The following is a 21,610-nucleotide window of genomic DNA, read 5'->3' as shown; positions in this document are numbered from 1 at the left end:
CATAAGCCGGAACCAAGATTGCCGGGAGAAACATATCAACAACCTTAGATATGCAGATGACACCACTCTAATGGCAGAAAGTGAAGAGGAACTAAAGAAATTCTTGAAGAGGGTAAAAGAGGAGAGTGAAAAAGCTGGCTTGAAACCCAACATTAAAAAAACATGGCATCTAGTCCCATCTGACCCAGGAATTGAACAGGGGTCTCCTGCATTGCAGGTGGATTCTTTACCAAGTGAGCTATCAGGGAAGCCCCTAGTCCCATCACTGCATGACAAATAGAAGGGGAAACAGTGGAAGCATTGACAGATTTATTTTCTTGGGCTCCAAAATCACTGCTGATTGTGACTGCAGCCATGGGAAAGATTGAAGGCAAAAGAAAATGAGGGCGACAGATGAGATTGTTAAACGGCATTACCAATTCAAGGGACATGAAACTGAACAAACTCCAGGAGGGCCTGGCATGCTGCAGTCCTTGGGGTCACGTAGTCAGACACGACTTAGTGACTGAACAACAACAACAGCTCTAAACTGTTGAGGACTTGTCATTACCAGGCACTACAGAACTACTTGCCAATTGATTTTTTCTTGTCTAAGCATGTTATCAACATATTTAGGGCTGCTGATATTGATAGAGGGCTTCCCTGGTGCTCAGATGGTAAAGAATCCACCTGCAATACGGGAGATCTGGGTTTGATCCCTGGGTTGGGAAGATCCCCTGGAGGAGGGCATGGCAACCCACTCCCAGATTCTTGTCTGGAGAATCCATATGGATAGAGGAGCCTGGGGGGCTACAGTCTATGAGATTGCAAAGAGGTGGACATGACTGAGTGACTAAGCCTACACACACAATATTGACAGAGGAAATCAAAGGACGGAGGACTATGCTCTCTTACTCCTTTGCCTTCTGTGGGCAGAGATGGAAGGATAAGAATGAGTCTAATCAGATCCAATTGTAATTTGCCCTGGATAATGAAATCACCCTTCTCATGAAGATCTTCTCATTAAGGGCAACAGTTGGGCTTATGTGCTGCTTTTGCCTCAAAACAATAATGAAAGAGAAGTCCAGATGGCTTTGAAAACACTGAGAGTCTCTGTCTTTGAGTGGAAAATTTAGCATTAGGCATTCTCACAATTATTTGGTGTGAGAATTACACCTTTGATGGAAGTTGACATGTTGGACTTGGTAGCTCAAGGGTTTTGTTTGCCATCATCCAAACTAATGCAAGTTCAATATGAAGAGGTTCTCTGTGGATTTTGCAATCTCTTCTGCTGTTTCACTTACTGGTAATCTATTATTTCCTTAAACAGTCTGAAAGTGAGTCTTGGGAGTAAGTTTCAGACTGTGATGCCTGAAAATTACTTCCCCTCGCTCTGCTTAGTGCTTCACATTGGCACAGAAAAAATTTTAAATTTAGGTTTGTGTTCTCCATTTCCAAGTTATGTGATGTCTTCATCTTTCATGATCACTAATGTCTCTTCTTTTTCCTTTTCTTTCATCTCCCCCTTTTCTTCCCCTTTGCCTCTCTTTTCCTCTTCATGTTATTATTTGAAAATTACTAGTGAGTTAATGAGTATCAATTAATGAAAAAGCAAAATGATGACTTGCCAAATGTCAACCAAAGGACAATGAAGGTTAGAACACAGGGGTTGTGTTTGCTTTTATGAAGACAAAGCCAACCCTACCTGTAAACAGACACAGATGGAACAAATGAAGCAATGCACTTAAGGAAAAAAAAAAGTTTTTTTCTCCATCTTGTCTGGGATTAGAAATGATTATGCTGGGGGCTAAGAGATTAAATCGTGTCACTTGTCAGGAAATGGACAAGTAACCATCTCTTCTGACTGCTACTGCATGCTGCTTTTGCACTGTGAATGGCTTTCATAAATGCACTGCTGTGTAGAATGTCATTGCTGCATCATCAAGTAGAGACTGTCATTGATAGCTTATCCCCAGGATGTCAGATCAATATTGGCCCTCTGCAATCCTGGGACCTGAAGCCACACAGAGGGCATTTTTATGATTCAGATACAAAAGCTGAAACAAAAATCATCCTCCAAAGCATGGAAATATATCTATTTTGTTCTGGAAGAAAACCTAATGTTCTTACATTAAAGAGATGCAATGTTATTAATTTTTATACTTCTAGAAGAAAAAATACAAATGACTTCTACATTTTTTTAAAGTTCAATTTTTCTGTTAATCAAATAAATTCAAAGCAAAACAAGGAAAGGTACCACTGTTTGCCTTGGCCAATAGCTCCAAATCATATACATTCAGGCACATGAAACGCTAATGACATTTTGTAAAATAGGCCCTCTCTAAGACTGTTGGTGGAACTAGAATCTTTCTGGAAGGAAATTTAGCAATATGTATCAAAATTCTTTGAGATGTGCATACCTTTTGATGTAGAAATTCTACTGCTAGAAATATATCCTAAAGAATTTATGGAAAACAGAATCAGTAGTGTCTTCCAAAAGATTACCAGTTATTTAAAATGCTAAGAAACTGAAAATAACCTGAAACTCCTAACAATGTATATAGTAAACATATTATTAAATGGAAATTAAAATATGTGTAAAGGTTTTTCTTAAAATGATATAGGGAAAAGTTTATGAAATAAAGTTATGCAAAGTTAAACAAATGGTCAATATTATATATAGTGTGATCTAAACAAGATAAATAGAATAGCAAAAATACCAGAAATAAGTGTACAAAAATATTAATACTTTTGCATCAACAAAGATGTTGATATTATTTAGTGTAAAAATGAAGGTGTTGTGTCTTGTGTAGCTTTTGTCTACTCTTCTGCATTTTATACCTATTCCACAAGGACAATTATCACATCCATAAAAATATGTACTGCTGCTGCTGCTAAGTCACTTCAGTCATGTCCAACTCTGTGCGACCCCATCCCTGGGATTCTCCAGGCAAGAACACTGGAGTGGGCTGCCATTTCCTTCTCCAACGCATAAAAGTGAAAAGTGAAAGTGAAGCCACTCAGTCATGTCCGACTCTTCCCCACCCCACGGACTGCAGCCTACCAGGCTCCTCCGTCCATGGGATTTTCTAGGCAAGAGTACTGGAGTGGGGTGCCATTGTCTTCTCTGAAAAATATGTACACAATGCATTATATTCAAAAAGAGACTGCACAGGAAAAAGATCACTATCCAAAGAAGTTCCTTTAAACCATCACATGCTGTCTTGCTGGCCTTTTAACTTAGCCCTCATCTCACATTTTCCTTAGAGCTTCTGACTCTCTCCCTCTCTCCCACCCCAGGTTCAAATCTCCAGCCATCAGCTGTAACAAGGTATTTCAGCTAACCTCTGTCTCTGCTGTCCCTCTCCTTGAGGGACCATTTCTTCCCTGTTTCTGAACTCTATCCACTCCTTTGTTTCTGAATGCTTTTATTTTGCCTCCAGGCATGTGAAGGGCCTGAGTCTAGCCAGGAAGCTTGATCAGTATTTCTGAAGATCTGTGTGCGGTAGTGCTGGCAGAGACAAGCCCGTCTACAGCACAATATCAGGGTCCAGAATGCCATAGAGTTCATGCTAACATTTTATTACTTCATGAAAAGTTATCACAACATCTTCAGTTTAAAGCACTATGCATTTATTATCTCAGAGTTTTAGTGGATTAGAAATCTGGACACAGTTTAGTGAACTCTTCTATTCTGCATTCCACAAGGCTACAATCAAGGTGTCAGCTAACTGCATTCTTTCAGAAGTTTGGGGTTCTCTTCCAAGTTCAAGTAGTTATTAGCAGAACTCAGCTGTTTGACTGACATCTCCCATCTTGCTAGCTGTTATCTGGGGACCATTCGTAAAGGGTGCCTTCAGCTTCTTGCCACATGGATGTCTCACAGGTCCTCTCACAACATGGAAGTTTGCCTCATCCAGATCAGCAGGAGAATCTCTGTACTTTCCTTCTGTTTTGAATCATCATCATCATCATCTTCTTCTTCTTTTTAAATGAAGTACAGTTGATTTACAATGTTGTAAATCTGTACTTTTAAGGTACCCCTTGGATTAGATCAAGCTTACAAGGGATGAAGTGAAGAAGTGAAGTCGCTCAGTCATGTCCGACTCTTTGCGACCCCATGAACTGTAGCCTGTCAGGCTCCTCTGTCCATGGGATTTTCCAGGCAAGAATACTGGAGTGGGTTGCTATTTCCTTCTCCTTACAAGGGATAATCTCCCTTTCAAGTAGTTCAAAGTCAGCTGATTAGGCACCTTAATTACATCTATGAAATCTCTTTTGTCATAAAAAGAAACGCTATCATAGGTGTGGCATACTACATACTCACATACCCTCCCGTACTCGGGGGATGTGGGCCTCTGAAGGTCATTTTAGAGCTCTGCTCTCCATAAGGGTCCCTTCCTGGCTGTCACAGACTCGTGGCTTAAGTTCAGTTTTCTGTTAAATGACTGCTTCTCTGGGTTGGGTGGTGTTGGGAGCCTTTGAAATTAACACAACTTCTTCACACTCTCTATTTTATTTAATCTATACTGCAGCTTCCTGATACATATGTTCCTACCTCCAACTTACCAGTGAGGGACCTGGAGCACAGAGAGCTTAAAAAGAGGTCCAAGGTCACTTAGATAGAAAGCAGAACTTGAAACCCAGATCCTCTACACCAAATAGCACGTTCTTTCTCCTACATCTCTCCTCCGAGGCACGCACTGAGACTTGAGTTCAGTTTGGAGTCTGATCTAACTAGGGAGAAAGTCACCTCTCACCTCATCTGCATCTTAAACCTCACACTGATTTTATATTGGGTGTGACTGAAGACACACAGGTAGGCTTTTCATAATGAACTCAGAATTTCCAGAATAATGTAGATGTTACTGCTTCATTCCTCCTTATAAAGTTGCCACAGGTTTAGCAACTTGAAACATGACCTATTTATTAGCTCGCTGTTTGTATAAGTCATAAGCCAGGCCTAGTGTGGCTGGAATCTCTGCTCAGGTTCTTCCAAGGCTGAAATCCTGGAGTCAACCAAGCTACATTCTCATCTGAAGTTCAGGGTCTTCTTCTAACTCATGTGGTTGTGGTAAGACTCAGTTGCTTGCAGTTGTGGGATGGAGGTCCCTTGCTTCCTTGCTGGTTTTCAGCTGGGGCCTCTCTCTGCTCCTAAGGGCCATCCTCATCTTTTTCAGATGGCCTCTTCCATCTTCAAACCAGGAACAATGCTGACTACTTCGCTGATTCTGAATCTCTTCGACTTCCCATTCTGCTACCAGCCAGAGAAAGCTCTCCCCTGTTGAGGCTCATGTGATTAGATCAGGCTAACCTGCATACTCTCCCTATCCTATGGCAACGATGCCATACAATGTAACCACAGGAGTGAGAGCTCATCATGGTCATGGGTTCTATGGATTAGGGTGTGGAATCCTGAGGAGTGGCATTTTGAGAATGTTGCTTAGCCTGTGCGTCTTTGAAATAGCATTTCTCCCACCCTACAGGGTAGCTTGGAACATAAATACATAGACATTAGACCCAGGCTACCTAGGTTCAAATTAGGGCTCCAACAGGTACTAGCAATACAATCTTCTTAAGGTACTCAACTGCTCATCTCAGTTCCTTGATTTTCTTACCTACAAAGTGGGAGTAATACTATCACTCTCATCAAGTTATGCCCTTTAAATGAGCTAATGTGCCAGAAAAGTTGTTGGCACATTGAGGTATTGTGTTGTCCTTGCTATTATGATTACTGACCTAATTATTATCCACTAGTATAGAGTCCAGATTACTACTCTCCTTGGAGCAGACTCATTACCTCACTTTAACAGGCTTCAGCTTCTCTTTCAGTTTAAGTATTATTTAATTGTCAAAATAAAATTTACAATAAGAAGTATACATCAGAAAACTTTTACGGGTCTCTAACTCATAGGATAGACCAAGCAATTTGTCAGGTTGAAAAACAAAACAGAACTATGTTTAGTTTGTGAGCTTAGGTTTTCAGTAAGGGAAACATAGCAGATTCAGTTGATTGCATTATAAACTTGAGAAGAGAAACACAGAAACTCTTTAAGTACCATAGCTAAATGGGTTTTAATTCAACATTATCATCAAGAGAAAAAGGGATGTGAAAAGATAGCAACAGGAAGTTTAGGGAAGGCCATAGAGGATGAAAAGGAACTAAAGGTGGAAAGGATGAGAGGAGAGGGAAAAGAAGAAGGAATGGAAAAATAACAGAGGAAAGATACTGAGAAGAGAGGGCTGGTAAGGAAAAGGGGAAAACATTGCTGAAATTTACTTGGTATAGCTAGGGACTTAGATTATCTTACTGAATCCTCAGAATAGGTATTACTGTAATCATTTTATAAATGAGAAAACAGCACCTAAAAGAGTTTAATTTTTCCAAAACCAAATATGTTAACATACAGGTATCAGAACCTACATCTTTCCAGAGTGCATTTCTATGTGTTGCTACCTTGTTCAAAAAGACTAATAGTGAGATAGAAAGTGCTCTTCACACATTGCTGGTCCAGCTTCAAAGAGTGTTCCTGACACAATAAGAAAAGACTCTTTAGATGGGCTTGGGTGTTACGGACACTAAACACTACCTTAGAATGTTATTTTCTTGAGTCACGACAGCTGGAGTCTAGCTAAAACTGACCCCTGAATGATTGATGCTTCAGGATAAATCACTTGTTTGAGCCTTAGTTTCCCCACCTGTAAAATGTAGGCTTTGAAACAGATAAGAAGGTGAATTCTGAAATCTATCCTTCATGTCATGAGGCCAGACTTTCAATTGTTACTCCTGAGCTCTCAGATGCCCCCAGACCATCCAAGTTCATGGCAGAAAGCAGTAAGGTGGGAAACAGTCTCGGTGGTAGCAGCAAGGCCCTGTCATGAAGACCTGGAGGCCCACTCCAGAGCTGTCTTCACACAGGAGCAAGGCTGTGATGTGGACTGGAGAAATGCTGTGAGGATCACTGTTCAGCGTTTTTCAGGTCATTCACTGCATAACCTCACCGGGCAATATTCACAGACACAGTCACAGCCCACTGCTCAATGTTATGTGCCGGACTGGACGGGGAGAGGGGTTTGGGGGAGAGTGGACACTTGTGTATTATGGCTAAATCTCTTGGCTGTTCACTGAAACTGTCACAACATTGTTAATTGTCTGTACCCCAATACAAAATGTTTTTTTGGTGTTAAAAAATAAATAAAATTTAAAAAAATAAATGAAACAAAAAAATGGAGCTTCTCCAGGGTCAAATATTAGCAAATACTATTCCCACTCCCTGATTCCAGGAAGCCAGGACAAAGACCAGTGGGTAGAGTTCATAATAAAAACAACTGTGGCTCAGTAGAAAAAATAGCAAACTTTGCAGTGTTCAGAATTTCCCATTAGCATGTGTAAAACTTTATATTTGGGAATTTTTAGTCTAAGGTCCCATGAGGTAGGGGATTCTACTAATGAACAAGAGTTTAGAGAGTATATAAGTGACATGCAGATTTTGGAATGTATTCAAAGATAGATGAGTGATCTTAAAAAACTTAATTCTTAATTTCCTAAGTCCATATTATGATGGCCATAATAACTATAGCTACCTCATATGGCTGTTTTAAGTACATAAAAGATTGTGTGTGTGTATCTATATCTCTATTTACATTATCTATCCATGTATCCTTCAGTCTGTGTATCCATCCATCCATCCACCCACCTACCAACCTATCTACCTATCCTACCTACATGAGCACAATGCTCCACACATGATAGAAGCTCCATAAATGTTAGCAGTCATTATGATTATGTTCTTTACAACTACCGAATAATGCTTTCAACACAGCAGAACTTCCTTTTATCTCTGTGGGCATAAGCAGAGTGGTGGCACTCTCAGAGATGCCATTTTTCATTCTTATTTGTAGGATAATCACATAACATAAAGTCCATTTTATCCAATGCTTAGGGCGGAAATTTGGCGGAGGTGAAACTTTCCCTACTTCTAGGTAAAGAAGGGTATGAAACAATGATTATGGTCCACTTTTCTGAAGTTTCCTCTAACAACTTTATTTCTCAACTTTTAAAATGGAGCTTCTCCTAATATCATATGGCATGCCTTATATGTGGAATATAAAAAGAAATGATACAAATGAACTTAATTAAAAACAGAAAAAGACTCACAGATTTAGAAAATGAACTCATGGCTGCTGGGGGGAAGATGCAGTTAGGGACTTTGGGAAGGTCATATATACACCGCTGTATTTAAAGACCCATTGTAGAGCACATGGAACTCTGCTCAATGTTATGTGCCAGACTGGATGGGAGAGGGGTTTGGGGGAGAATGGATACATGTATATGTATGACTAAGTCTCTTCGCTGCTCACCTAAAACTATCAGAACATTGTTAATCGGCTGTACCCCAATACCAAATGTTTCTTGGTGCTAAAAAAAAACCAATAAAAATAAAATTAAAAAAAAATAAACGAAACAAAAAAAAAAAATGGAGCTTCTCCAGGGTCCAATATTAGCAAATACTATCCCCACCATGACTCTTAGAATTAACACATCTATTTCGAATCTCTCATTCTGCAGCATGGATGTCGTCCCCTCCCCCAGAAATCAGTTTTGTCAATTCAGCCTGAAAGGTCTATTGTCAAAAAGCATGTGAATCCTGTGGGAGTGCCACTCATTTCCTTTCTTGCTGATAGGAGATGCAGATGTACCTGGAAAAAGGTGTGATGTTCCTTGACAAGCTGCAAAGATGCAGCTGTCAAAAATAATGACTGCGTCAGAACAGCTGGAGACCGAAAAAGTGTCCCTGGATGCTTTATAAAAAACAGCAAGCCGGCCTCTTCATGCTTCATAAAAAAGCACAGTGAGGAAGGGCTATGAAGCTCACACATCTGTCCCTTAGGTCACAGCTTTCAGTGTGGGTCCATGTAACGCAAGGGCTTCCCAGGGGCTGCCTGTGGTAAAGAATTTGCCTGCCAATGCAGCAGACGTAAGAAACCAGGGTTCGATCCCTGGGTCGGGAAGATCCCCTGGAGGAGGGCGTGGCAACCCACTCCAGTGTTGTTGCCTGGAGAATCTCATGGACAGGAGAATCCCAGGCTCCTCCGAGCCTGGCAGGCTATGGTTCATAGGTTGCAAAGAGTCAGACATGACTGAAGCAACTTAACACATACACACATATGCAAGCTAAAACTATTCCTAACTGTTGGTCTGCACTACCCTCTCTCCCTACTCATTGATTTACCCTCCTCTCTCTTCCCATTTTACTCATTCACTCATGCAAAAATTCACTCATTCATTCAGAAAGTATTTATGAACTCACATCTCTATATAACTGCTTGACCTAAGGAGATTTACAATCTAGTAGCTTCCCCAATGACTAACCAGTAAAGAATCGAATCTGCCTGCAAAACAGGAGATGCAGGTACAATCCCTGGGTTGGGAAGATCCCCTGCAGTAGGAAATGGCAACTTACTCCAGTAATCTTGCCTGAAAAACCCCATGGACAGAGGAGCCTAGTGGTCCTCGTCCATGTGGTCGCAAAGGGATGGATATGACTCAACACGCACATGCTAAAATAATACTGGGGCATTTCCTCAGGGGAAATCTCTCCTAATTGTTCAGTCTATAATTCTTTTAGCCAGTGTTTTGACTTCTGATAAAATTTTATATTATTGACTAAGAGCTCCATGTGGGTGACTCTCATTTTGACAAATAATCTTTAGATTTTATTTTATTTTTTTAATTTTTGGACCACATGGCATGTAGGATCTTAGTTTCCCAACCAGGAATTGAACCTGAGCCCCCTGCATTGGAAGCACAGAGTCTTAACCACAGGACTTCCAGGGAAGTTCCAATCTTTAGTTCTTTAAAGAGACGGGCCCTGGCTCAAGCTATCACTATTGCATCCTGAGCAGGATCTGGCTCTACTTCCAACGTCACCTGGTGTTCTTCATCTAAGACAAACTGGCTTCCTTCTTTGCTGGGACCCCATGCTCTTTCTACTTCCGTGTTCTCATTCAGGTTTGTGAGGTTAGTAAAATCTTATTTTTTTTAAGACTCAGCCTGGAATCTTCTTATGGAATACCTTTTTAGACTCTTTCCATCCCAACTCCTACAGAAAATCCCAAATCCGTGAATACACACAAGGTGCATAATATGACATTTCTTTGTTAATACTACTTACAGTATATCATTTTCTACACATTTTATTATTTGCTCATCAGCTCATACTATTCTTCTTTCCTACCAGACTGAAGACCCCATGGAACAAAAGATGACATCCATATTCCTTCCTCCCACTGGACTGGCCCAATGCTGAATGCGGTAGCCGTCAACAAACACAAATTAAATACTAGTTGAAATTCAACAAGAGATCTGGAAAGTCATTACAGAAAGCTTGCTTTGACAGTCTTTTCTTTCAAGTACAGAACTTTTGGAGAATTGTTATTCTCCAAAGGCACAGATATGTCTCACTGATGTGGCAGATTTACTTTCCAAATAATTCTAACATTTCAGATCATTACCTGAGTCTGCCATCCTCTGCTGCAGCTCCTCCCGGTATAATCTTCGTAATAAATATGCCAGGGTCATCTCCAATGTGGGGATTATCTGTCCCTCCAGCAATACTGAATCCCAGGCCAGAATTTCCCTGTAGAAACAATAAGTAGACATTAAATGATGTGGCTGTCATCTAAACCTAGTTCCCCTTGTACTCTGCCTTATCATCTTACTACTCAAATGGAAATCAGGTGATAAGAGCCTTGTATGCAAAGCCATAAACTGCACCATCAGCAGACAAAGGAAGGTCAGGGAAAGTACTCAGGTTTGTCCCTGCATTGCAAGAATTCAAGTGCTTTATGTTTCTGCTTATTCAAAGGGCCTTACATTTTTGCTTCTAAGAAACACAGCCTTTACTAGAAACTCAAATGGTCATGATGAAATAAAAGTTGACACTGTGCAATATGAGAAAATGCAAAAGATTATTATGGTCCATTATAAACATTATACACACATACAAAAAAGAACAGATGGAAGCAGGTTATGTGAAAAACATTTGATCTGACGGAGTAGTGAAATTTGGGTGTTTCCGTTCTGCTATTTCTGGTATTGTTGCTCTAATATTGTTTATCCATCAAATAAGTGTATTTTCCTATTTGTTAATAGGAACTTTGACTTCAGAAGGCAACGGCCCCTTCTAGAGTCATAGCAAACATGAGACACTTTTCAGTAATAAGTAGGTTTTAACTTGCTATAGATACAGACGAGGAATACATTATTGTTGCAGCATGTAAATTTGAACAGCTTATTTTCTAATATAGCTTTCATACTTACTCCTGTAGACTATAGTAACTGACCACCAATGTACATATAACCATCTAAAATTTACATGCAATACATAATTAAAAGTCTTCCCCAAATTCACAAACCATTGCACTTATCTCTTATTTTCATATTCTCTTTTAATCTCCATCTTCATGGCTACATTTTTGTTTCCATATTATGTTCCACTTTTTTCCTATTTGTGAGGCTGCCAGGGTTAATTCCATGACAGGCAGCCTGGACCTAAGTTTTAGCTTTCCCCAAAATGGTAAGATTCCTCACCCCCATCAGGTAACCTGAAGCCAGCCAATCAATATGCGCCCAGTAAGAGACAAAGGGGAAAGCTGAAAAGCCCGCGAAAGCCCAGGTTTGAGAAAGCCCGCGAAAGCCCAGGTTTGAAAAAGCCCGCGAAAGTCTGTACCAATAAAATTGCTTTGTAAACATGTAACCAATCCGCTTAAGCCAGCTACTAATTGATTATGCATGTCTTATAAATTTCTGTAACAGCTTGGGCTCAGGGCTTTTCTGACCCTGCACCACTGTGATGGCGGAGGCAGAAGGCCCTGGCTCGAGTCAGTAATAAACTTCCCTTTTTTTGCGAGTTGCATTGCCTTGGAAGCCTTCTCTCTTCCCGCTCGGGGATTCGGACATCGGGCATAACATTTGGGGGCTCGTCCGGGATCCCTTGACCGGGAGAAGAGAACGCTTCCAGGACAAAGGGGGAAGGATAAATAATAACACCGGTGCTCAGGAAAGACCACAGTAAATTCAGGGCCCTGTTGGGGAGCAGGAGGGTGCGTATCTGGCACAGAAGGAAGGCTTTCTGTAAAAGGGGATTAGCCGGCGTAAGGCCAAGGCCAGCGGACGCGCTGGGAGGCAGCCGACTCTGCAGGGAAGGCTTTCTAGAAAGGGGGGGACCAGCCGGCGTAAGGCCAAGGCCAGCGGACGCGCTGGGAGGCAGCCGACTCCGCGCGGAAGAAAGTTCCTCTCCCGACCCCGAGTCTGATGAACAGCGGACGCCATTCGGTAAGGTAAAATTCAGGGGGCCCGAAAATCCAGCGCTGTGTCGTCGGCCGACGTTTGTTTGTCCGTGTGTTTGTCTTCGGCTCTCCGTGTTTTTGTGTGTGCCGGCATTGTCTCTATTCTCGTTCTCTTCTGGGGCATCGTTCTTTTCTCTTCTGACTTATTCTCCTTCTCTTCTTCTCCGATCTCCCCTCCACTCCTTTTCTTTTCGGGAGTTTCAGTGAACAGGCGAACGGTTATGGGGCAATTGATGAATCCTGGCCAGGGCTACACTCTGGTGGACTCTGAAGGCCCTACAATAAGTGAGCCTCAGTAACTAGAGCCCGACCGGGTGAAACTCTCCTTTAACATCCCTAACTGAGGACGTGGCCTAAAATTCTTCTTGTGGGCACGGGTCAGGCACTTAAAGGCCATTAGGGCGCCTGCCACTTGAAGACTCCCGTGAGAGGATAAGGGGGTCACGGAACGGGCTAGAAACCCCTAGGGTGCCCGCCCCCAGCAAGAAAACTTCCGTGCAACGACGTAGGCACATAAACAGTTCCAAAAGCATACCATAAGCCCAACCTCTTGGCCGCCACCACTCCCGGTAGGATTTTTGGTGGTCGTTCTCAGTGACTTTCTCTCTCTTTCTTCCTTACCATTTATTTTAACCATGGGTCAGAGAGAATCTACCCCACTTTCTCTCATGACTGACCATTTTTCGGATGTCAGGGCCAGGGCCCATAACTTGTCTTTGCTAGTCAAGAAAAGTAAATTAATAACTTTTTGTTCTGCAGAGTGGCCCGCCTTTCGGGTAGGATGGCCTCCGGAAGGCACCTTTCAACCGTCCATCATACAGGCTGTGAAGGAGAAGATTATGGCTCCTGATCCCTGGGGCCATCCGAATCAGGTCCCCTATGTCATGGTCTGGCAGGATTTAGTGGAAAATCCACCTAAATGGTTAAAACCTTTTGTTTATACACTTCCTAGTTCCTCCAATTCACAGGTCCTGGTGATGGAAATCCCCCCGGAGGAAACCAAAAAGAAAGAAGACCCAAAACCAGTCCTTCAGGAATCATCTTATCCAAACCTGATAGATCTAGAAACGGAGATAAGGCCTCCGCCATATGTGCCCTCCTCGCAACCCCCTCTGAGGAGAGAAGCTCCCACGGGTGAACCGAGAGGTTTAAAAGGGCCAACGGGAACTGACCATGAGGGGGGACCGGCACTGGGGACCCGGGGGAGAACTAGGGGAGATAGAGGTGGGCAAGACCCTGGGGACCCAGAGTTACCTTCATCCACTGTTCAGGCGCTCCCCGTCCGAGTGGGACCAGCTAACCCGGACGGAGAGCGAACCTATCAGTACTGGCCCTTTTCCACGAGTGACCTGTACAATTGGAGAACCCAGAACCCTCCTTTCTCAGAGAAACCCCAAGGCCTCATTGACCTCTTAGATTCCATTTTGTTCACTCATAACCCCACCTGGGACGATTGTCAGCAGCTGTTGCAGGTGCTCTTCACCACGGAAGAACGGGAGCGAATCCTGGCAGAGGCACAGAAACGGGTCCCGGGGGCCGACGGGAGACCAACCGCCCAGCCTCATCTCGTGGACGAGGGGTTTCCTCTGTTGCGGCCTAACTGGGATTTTGAGCGGGTGGAGGGTAGGGAGCATCTCCGAGTGTACCGCCAGACTCTAATGGCTGGCCTGCGGGCTGCAGCAAGAAAGCCGACGAATCTGGCAAAGGTAAATCTAGTAAGGCAAGAGCCCACTGAGAGCCCAGCAGCCTTCCTAGAGAGGCTGATGGAAACTTTCAGGCAATATACACCTATGGACCCCCAGGCTAAGGAGTCACGCGCTGCAGTTCTGTTAGCGTTTGTAAATCAGGCAGCCCCAGATATTAGGAAGAAATTACAAAAGGTAGAGGGATTGGGAGAACAGACAATACAGGATTTACTGAAAGTAGCTGAAAAGGTATTTAATAATAGGGAGACCCCAGAAGAAAGGGAAGAACGAATTCGACGGGAGGAAAGGGAATTAGCTGAGAAGATCAGGAAAGAAGATAGGGAACATAGGGCGAGGGAAAACCGGAAGAACCAGAGGGAGCTAGCCCAGATCCTTTTTGCTGGGATAAAGGCCGGAACAGAATTGAGGGAACCTCGAGACCCCCAGATGGGAGAAAAAGAAAAACCAAAAAGGCAGGCCCTAAAGAAGGATCAGTGCGCCTACTGCAAAGAACAGGGGCACTAGAAAAACGAGTGCCCTAAGAGGGACTCAAAGAGAGGAATGACCCAGAGAGAGAAAATTTCCCCTGGAACTCGAGTTCTATATGCGGGGGAAGACAGTGACTAGGGGAGTCAAGACTCGATGCCACTCCCCGAGTCCTGGGTAACCATACATGTGGAGGGGAAACCCGTTGGCTTCATGGTAGATACTGGCGCCCAACACTCTGTTTTAAATAAAAAACTGGGACCAATGTCTAAAAAAACCAGCTTAGTGCAAGGAGCCACGGGGACAAAAAGATATTGTTGGACCACAGAACGGAAAGTAAATCTGGGGACCCACCAGGTGTCCCATTCGTTTTTGGTGATACCAGAATGCCCAGCCCCTCTACTTGGACGGGACTTGTTGACTAAAGTTAATGCTCAGATCCATTTTGACCCTGGGGGAATGTCAGTCACGGATGGACTTGGACAACCGATACATGTCTTGTCCCTAGCCTTAAGAGATGAATACAGACTTTTTGTGCCTAAGCCCTCAGAGACCATAGCACTAGATGTACAACCGTGGGTCCATAAATACCCATTGGCCTGGGCAGAAACGGCAGGGATGGGACTAGCCAAACAGAGACATCCGGTCGTCATCGAGCTAAAGGCAGAGGCAGTTCCTGTGAGGGTGAAACAGTACCCCATGAGCCAGGAAGCTCGGCGGGGGATCACTCCCCACATTCGACGTCTCATGGATGCCGGAATTCTCAGGCGATGCCAATCCCCTTGGAACACCCCCTTACTGCCGGTGAAGAAGCCAGGGGGGACAGATTACAGACCTGTCCAAGACCTGCGAGAAGTCAACAAGCGGGTGAGTGACATACACCCCACTGTCCCTAACCCATATACCCTCCTGAGCAGTTTACTGCCTGAGTACACTTGGTACACTGTGTTGGACTTGAAGGATGCCTTTTTCAGCCTACCCCTGGCGGCCCAGAGCCAGGAGATATTTGCCTTTGAATGGACTGAGGGGGAGGGCCAACCGGTAGTACAATTAACTTGGACCCGTCTCCCACAGGGGTTCAAGAACTCCCCTACCTTGTTTAATGAGGCTCTGAGTGAGGACCTCTGCGAATATCGGGCTTGCCACCCAGAGGTCATTCTGCTACAATATGTAGATGACCTCATGTTGGCTGGAACCACAGAGGAGGCATGCAGCCATGCCACCGGGGACCTCTTACAGACCCTAGGCATCTTGGGGTATCATGCTAGCGCAAAGAAGGCACAAATAGCCCGGCAAGAGGTCACCTATTTGGGGTATAAGATCCGGCAGGGACAAAGGTGGCTAACTCAGGCCATGAAAGAAACAATATTGCAGATACCAGAGCCCAAAACCCCCCGCCAGGTGAGAGAGTTTCTGGGGACTGTTGGATATTGCAGACTGTGGATTATGGGGTTTACTGAGAAGGCCCGGCCCTTGTATGAGGGAAGTAAAGAGACCCCAAACTGGACTTGGACTGAGCCAATGAAAAAGGCTTTCCAGACGCTTAGACAGGCCCTACTAGAAGCCCCAGCCCTTGCCCTGCCTAACCCAAATAAGCCATTCCAGCTGTTTGTAGATGAGAAGCAAGGAATAGGAAAGGGGGTCTTGACGCAACAATGGGGACCATGGAAGCGGCCGGTAACATACCTTTCGAAGCGATTAGACCCGGTGGCCGCTGGGTGGCCCCCTTGCCTTCGCATCATTGCAGCTACAGCCCTCCTCGTCCGCGACGCTGACAAGTTGACGTATGGACAGCAACTCTCGGTGTACACCCCCCACGCCATCGAAGGGGTTTTAAAGCAGCCGCCGGGTAAGTGGATCTCCAATGCCCGCTTGACACACTACCAGGCCTTGCTGCTCGATGCCCCACGGGTGCATTTTCAGACCCCTTGCTTCCTAAATCCGGCCACGCTCCTACCTAACCCAGAGAAGGACCGCCCTCTCCATGACTGCAATGAGATACTGGCTGAGGCCCTGGCGGCACGAAAAGACTTAACTGATGTTCCCTTAAGCAACAGTGAGCTAGTATGGTTCACCGATGGGAGCAGCTATGTAAAAGATGGGCAAAGGAAGGCGGGAGCCGCCATAGTTGATGATTCAGGGCAGACGATATGGGCTGAGACACTTCCCCCAAACACTTCTGCGCAAAAAGCAGAATTGATTGCCCTAATACAGGCTCTAGAGCAAGCCAAAGGGAAGAGAGTCACCATTTATACTGACAGCCGATATGCTTTCAGCACTGCCCATATTCAAGGTCCCATATACCAAGAAAGGGGATTTCGGACAGCTGAGGGAAAAGAGGTCAAAAATCTGCCCGAGATCCGCAGGCTCCTGGAGGCTGTCCAACTGCCCCGGGCAGTAGCAATAGTACATGTCCCCGGTCACCAGAAAGGAGAAGACCTTAAGGCGCGGGGCAATCGTGCCGCTGATGTGGCCGCTCGAGAAGCGGCTAGCCGGGACTACGCCGCCCCCATATTAGCTGTGGGACTTCCACCTCCTGGTATGGGGACTCTGCCGCCAGTCCCCGACTATTCCCTCCCTGATCTCGCTTGGATCAACAAGGATGCCACCCTCCAGAAGGATGACCAAGATGGATGGTACCGGGACCAAAACAACAACCTGATATTGCCTGCCACCCTGGGTCGTCACCTGTGTGAACACCTGCACACAACTACCCACTTGGGAGAAAAAAAGACCCTAACACTTCTCCAGACGGCCTGCCTGAGGTTCCCTCGACAAAATGCAGCTGTACGAGAGATAATTCAAGCCTGCGAAGCGTGCCAGCTGATGAGGGCAGAGAAGAAGCAGCACTCGGGAATGAGGTACTGGGGGGAGGAACCAGGGCAACACTGGGAGATAGATTTCACTGAGGTAAGGCCAGGCAAGTACAGGTATCGCTATCTGTTGGTTCTGGTAGATACCTTCTCGGGGTGGGTAGAAGCTTTCCCCACTAAGGGAGAGACAGCAATAGTGGTTGCTAAGAAGATCTTAGAGGAGATAGTGCCTAGGTATGGGCTGCCGGTGACTATGGGCTCTGATAACGGACCTGCCTTTGTGAGCCAGATTGTACAAGGGCTGGCCCAAGCTCTGGGGACGAAATGGAAGTTACATTGCGAATATAATCCCCAGAGCTCAGGACAGGTTGAGAGAATGAATCGGACCCTAAAAGAAACTTTGACAAAGTTGGCAATAGAGACTGGCGGGGACTGGGTGACCCTCCTTCCCTTTGCACTCTTTCGGGCGCGTAACACCCCTTATAAGCTGAATCTTACTCCTTTTGAGATTTTATATGGGAGACCCCCTCCTGTGTATCCTATTTTCGAAGGAAAATGCCTGCCACCCCCTACTTTGGGACAATTCCAGCAAACTCTGATGGCATTAAGTAAGGTGCATAACCATGTTTGGAAATTGATTCGAGAGATACACGAGGGCCAAAACAGGAGGGCTCTTCCCTCACATAATATTGGCCCAGGTGATTGGGTTTGGGTAAAACGACACCAATCTAGAGTATTAGAACCTAGATGGAAAGGCCCTTATGTTGTTCTCCTTACCACTCCTACTGCTGTCAAGGTCGACGGAATTGGACCCTGGGTTCACTGCAATCACGTGCGGCAAGCCACGCCGGAAGAACAGGAAAAAGCACGAGCAGAATGGAAGGCGAGTCCTCACCCGTCAAATCCTTTGAAACTGAAACTCGCCCGCCGGGAGGCCTCCTAATTCTCCTGCTGATGGCAGCTCTCATCGACCCAGGAGCGACCAGTCATAACCCCCATCAACCTGCTAAGATCACCTGGAAACTCAACGACGGGCAAACTCATGAGCTGCTCAATGAGACATCAGGAATCCATCCTCCGAACACCTGGTGGCCGGACCTGAACTTCGACCTCTCAAGCCTCTTCGCAAAGCAGGACGGTCTCTATGATAAGTATTATAGGGATGGGATAAAAAACCATAGGTTGGGGTTCTGGGCTTGCCCGGGCTATGTAAGAAATAACTGGAAAACCTGTGGTGGCATAGAAAGCTATTATTGCAGGAGCTGGAGTTGTGTGACCTCTTGTGATGGACCCCAGAGGTGGGATGTCGGAAACAGAGATCTAGTTAGCTTCACCTTCAAGGACCGTAGACACCATGGCCCTCAGGTACGAGTACAATTTAACCAGGAACGGGCGAAAAAAGAAAACCGCTGGACCTCAGGACTGACTTGGGGTTTTCAGCTTCATGTAAATTGGCCCGGCCCCTACCCAGGCGAGCTTTTGATCATTAAACAGGTTATTGAGCCAGTGCAGGTACATAGTTTAGGTCCCAATCTGATCAAAACGTTACAGGGGCACAAGGCGACCCCCAAGCCAACTACCTTCAGACCAAGCTCGCCGGGAACGTTTAACATCTCCTCTACTCCGAGCCTTAGAGGCAAATTGACAGAGACCCCTGGCCCTCTGGCTGTTACCATTAGCTCAACAATTCAGGACCCCCTATGGGCCTTAGTGAATGCAGCCTTTACGGTCTTAAACCATACCAACCCTAACGCGACCCAGTCCTGTTGGCTTTGTTATAATCTTCACCCACCCTTTTATGAGGCTATAGGCCTCAATGTCTCTTACTACTTGTCTTCAGGCCAGAACCCGCCCCAATGCCGATGGGAAGAACGCAAGGTTGGCCTCACAATGAATGAAGTTTGGGGACAGGGACTCTGTTTGGGCACAGTGCCACGTGATAAAACTCCCCTCTGTGCCCGGACTATCAGTAACCTACCCTTACATGGCAAAAATTGGATTGTGCCAGAGGCTGGGGGTTGGTGGATTTGTTCACATACTGGGCTAACCCCATGTTTAAATGTGAAGGTTTTTAACCAGAATCAAGAATTCTGTGTCCTGGTTGCTGTAATGCCAAAAATCTTATACCACTCTGAAGAGGTTATGTACTCACATTGGGACCGGGAATTGCTAAGACAAAAGAGAGAGCCAATCAGTGCGATTACCATGGCAGCCTTGTTCAGTCTTGGGCTGGCAGGAACAGGGACAGGAATAGCTTCACTGTCTCTGCAAGGCCAAGGGTTTTCCTCCCTACGAGCCGCCATAGATGAAGATATAGCTCGCATAGAAAAATCAATCAGCCACTTAGAGAAGTCTCTGACTTCATTGTCTGAAGTGGTCTTGCAGAATAGGAGAGGATTAGACTTAATTTTTCTCCAACAGGGTGGGGTCTGCGCGGCTCTGGGAGAAGAATGTTGTTTCTATGCAGACCATACAGGAGTGGTAAGAGAATCTATGGCAAAAGTGAGAGAAGGGCTGGCGCAACGTAAGAGGGAACGAGAGGCCCAACAGGGATGGTTTGAGTCTTGGTTTCAACGCTCCCCCTGGCTGACCACCTTAGTTTCCACCCTCCTGGGGCCACTTATAGTGCTATTATTAACACCTACATTTGGCCCTTGTATTTTAAACCGGCTAATGTCATTTATTAAAGAACGTCTCAATACAATTCAGATTATGGTATTAAGGCAGCAATATCAGATGGTAGCCCAGGATGAAGAGAAAGAGTCCTCTACAGGAACAAGAAGACAGGGGGGAATGTGAGGCTGCCAGGGTTAATTCCATGACAGGCAGCCTGGACCTAAGTTTTAGCTTTCCCCGAAATGGTAAGATTCCCCACCCCCATCAGGTAACCTGAAGCCAGCCAATCAATATGCGCCCAGTAAGAGACAAAGGGGAAAGCTGAAAAGCCCGCGAAAGCCCAGGTTTGAGAAAGCCCGCGAAAGCCCAGGTTTGAAAAAGCCCGCGAAAGTCTGTACCAATAGAATTGCTTTGTAAACATGTAACCAATCCGCTTAAGCCAGCTACTAATTGATTATGCATGTCTTATAAATTTCTGTAACAGCTTGGGCTCAGGGCTTTTCTGACCCTGCACCACTGTGATGGCGGAGGCAGAAGGCCCTGGCTCGAGTCAGTAATAAACTTCCCTTTTTTTGCGAGTTGCATTGCCTTGGAAGCCTTCTCTCTTCCCGCTCGGGGATTCGGACATCGGGCATAACACTATTCACTTTATATTTTCAGTCATTTTTATACAATTAGAAAATCTTTATAATTATCCATTTAAGTGACTAAATAATATTTCACTAATGTCATTTAACCAGTCCCTTGTCACTGGATATTTAATTTCTCTATATACTCTTACAACAAATACAGCTTACTAAAGTTATGATCGTTTGATTAAGTTCTGCTCATGGGTAAAAAGAGATGATGAATAAGAAATTAGTTGTTAATCCAGAAAAATTAATTAGGGCACTCAATTAGAGAAGTTCAGTGTTAAGATAAGATCAAGTATAACTTGACAGTTATACTACCGCTGCAAATGTCAGGGTAAATCTTAGCAATTTTTATTGACTGAACTAATAAAACTCTGAATTTTCAGAGGGTTGTTCTCACAATTACACACTAAAAGGTTGAAGTTAATAATTTAAACATGGCCACTAAAATCTCATGTCTTTGTACTTCTGACTTCTAATTCTGTCTTTTTTCTTTGAAAAACTCCAGTGTTCCTTGGATACTATTTGACTACTTAAGAGCAGTCACATAATGAATGTATTTGTCATTGTTTTTCAGTCTCTAAGTTATGGCTATTTGTGACCCCATGGATTGCAACATGCCAGGCTTCCCCATTCTTCACTATTTCCCAAAGTTTGCTCAACTTCATGTTCATTGAACCAGTGATGCTATCTAATCATCGCATCCTCCATCACCCTGATCTCCTCCTGCCCTCCATCTTTTCAGAGTCAGAAGTGAAAGTGTTAATTGCTCAGTCGTGTCCAAGTCTTTGTGACCCCACGAACACCAGCCTCCTCTGTCCATGGAATTCTCCAGGCAAGAATCCTGGAGTAGGGGCCATTCCCTTCTCCAGGGGATCTTCATGACCCAGGAATTGAAACCAGGTCTCCTACATTGCAGGCAGATGCTTCAACATCTGAGCCACCAGGGAAGACCAGGGTCTTTACCAAGGAGTCTGTTCTTCACACCAGGTGTCCAAAGCATTGGAACTTCAGTTTCAGCATCAGTCCTCCCAATGAATATTTAGGC

The 21,610-nt window shown here is 44.8% G+C and overlaps 2 protein-coding genes across 6 annotated transcripts in view; one reads left to right on the top strand and one right to left on the bottom strand.

Moving 5' to 3' along the window:
- The window catches only part of DLG2 (discs large MAGUK scaffold protein 2), a 2,219,272-nt gene that overhangs the window by 693,952 nt on the left and 1,503,710 nt on the right, over positions 1 to 21,610 (bottom strand). For all 5 annotated transcript variants that reach the window (XM_065936970.1, XM_065936964.1, XM_065936965.1 and 2 more), the window contains one exon: positions 10,495 to 10,619. In XM_065936970.1, coding sequence (XP_065793042.1) covers positions 10,495 to 10,619 — 125 coding nt within the window. The remainder of the gene's footprint in view (positions 1 to 10,494; positions 10,620 to 21,610) is intronic.
- Positions 14,680 to 18,367, top strand: LOC136168934 (uncharacterized). The gene is made up of 3 exons (XM_065936678.1): positions 14,680 to 15,368; positions 17,103 to 17,362; positions 18,111 to 18,367. The coding sequence occupies exons 1-3, from the start codon at positions 14,715 to 14,717 to the stop codon at positions 18,223 to 18,225; spliced, it is 1,029 nt and encodes a 342-aa protein (XP_065792750.1). The 5' UTR covers positions 14,680 to 14,714; the 3' UTR covers positions 18,226 to 18,367.

Source organism: Muntiacus reevesi, chromosome 5 (assembly GCF_963930625.1).
Source record: "Muntiacus reevesi chromosome 5, mMunRee1.1, whole genome shotgun sequence".
In the NCBI taxonomy this organism is placed as follows: domain Eukaryota; kingdom Metazoa; phylum Chordata; class Mammalia; order Artiodactyla; family Cervidae; genus Muntiacus; species Muntiacus reevesi.
This window is presented reverse-complemented; position numbering and strand designations above follow the sequence as displayed.

Bases quoted from the DNA above. Each gene is read 5' to 3' on its own strand.
- LOC136168934 (XM_065936678.1), top strand. From the start codon at position 14,715: ATGGTAGATACTGGCGCCCAACACTCTGTTTTAAATAAAAAACTGGGA. The intron at 15,369-17,102 runs GTGAGTGACATA...TGGATCAACAAG, and splicing joins TGCGAGAAGTCAACAAGCGG to GATGCCACCCTCCAGAAGGA. The intron at 17,363-18,110 runs GTACTGGGGGGA...ACTGCTGTCAAG, and splicing joins AAGCAGCACTCGGGAATGAG to GTCGACGGAATTGGACCCTG.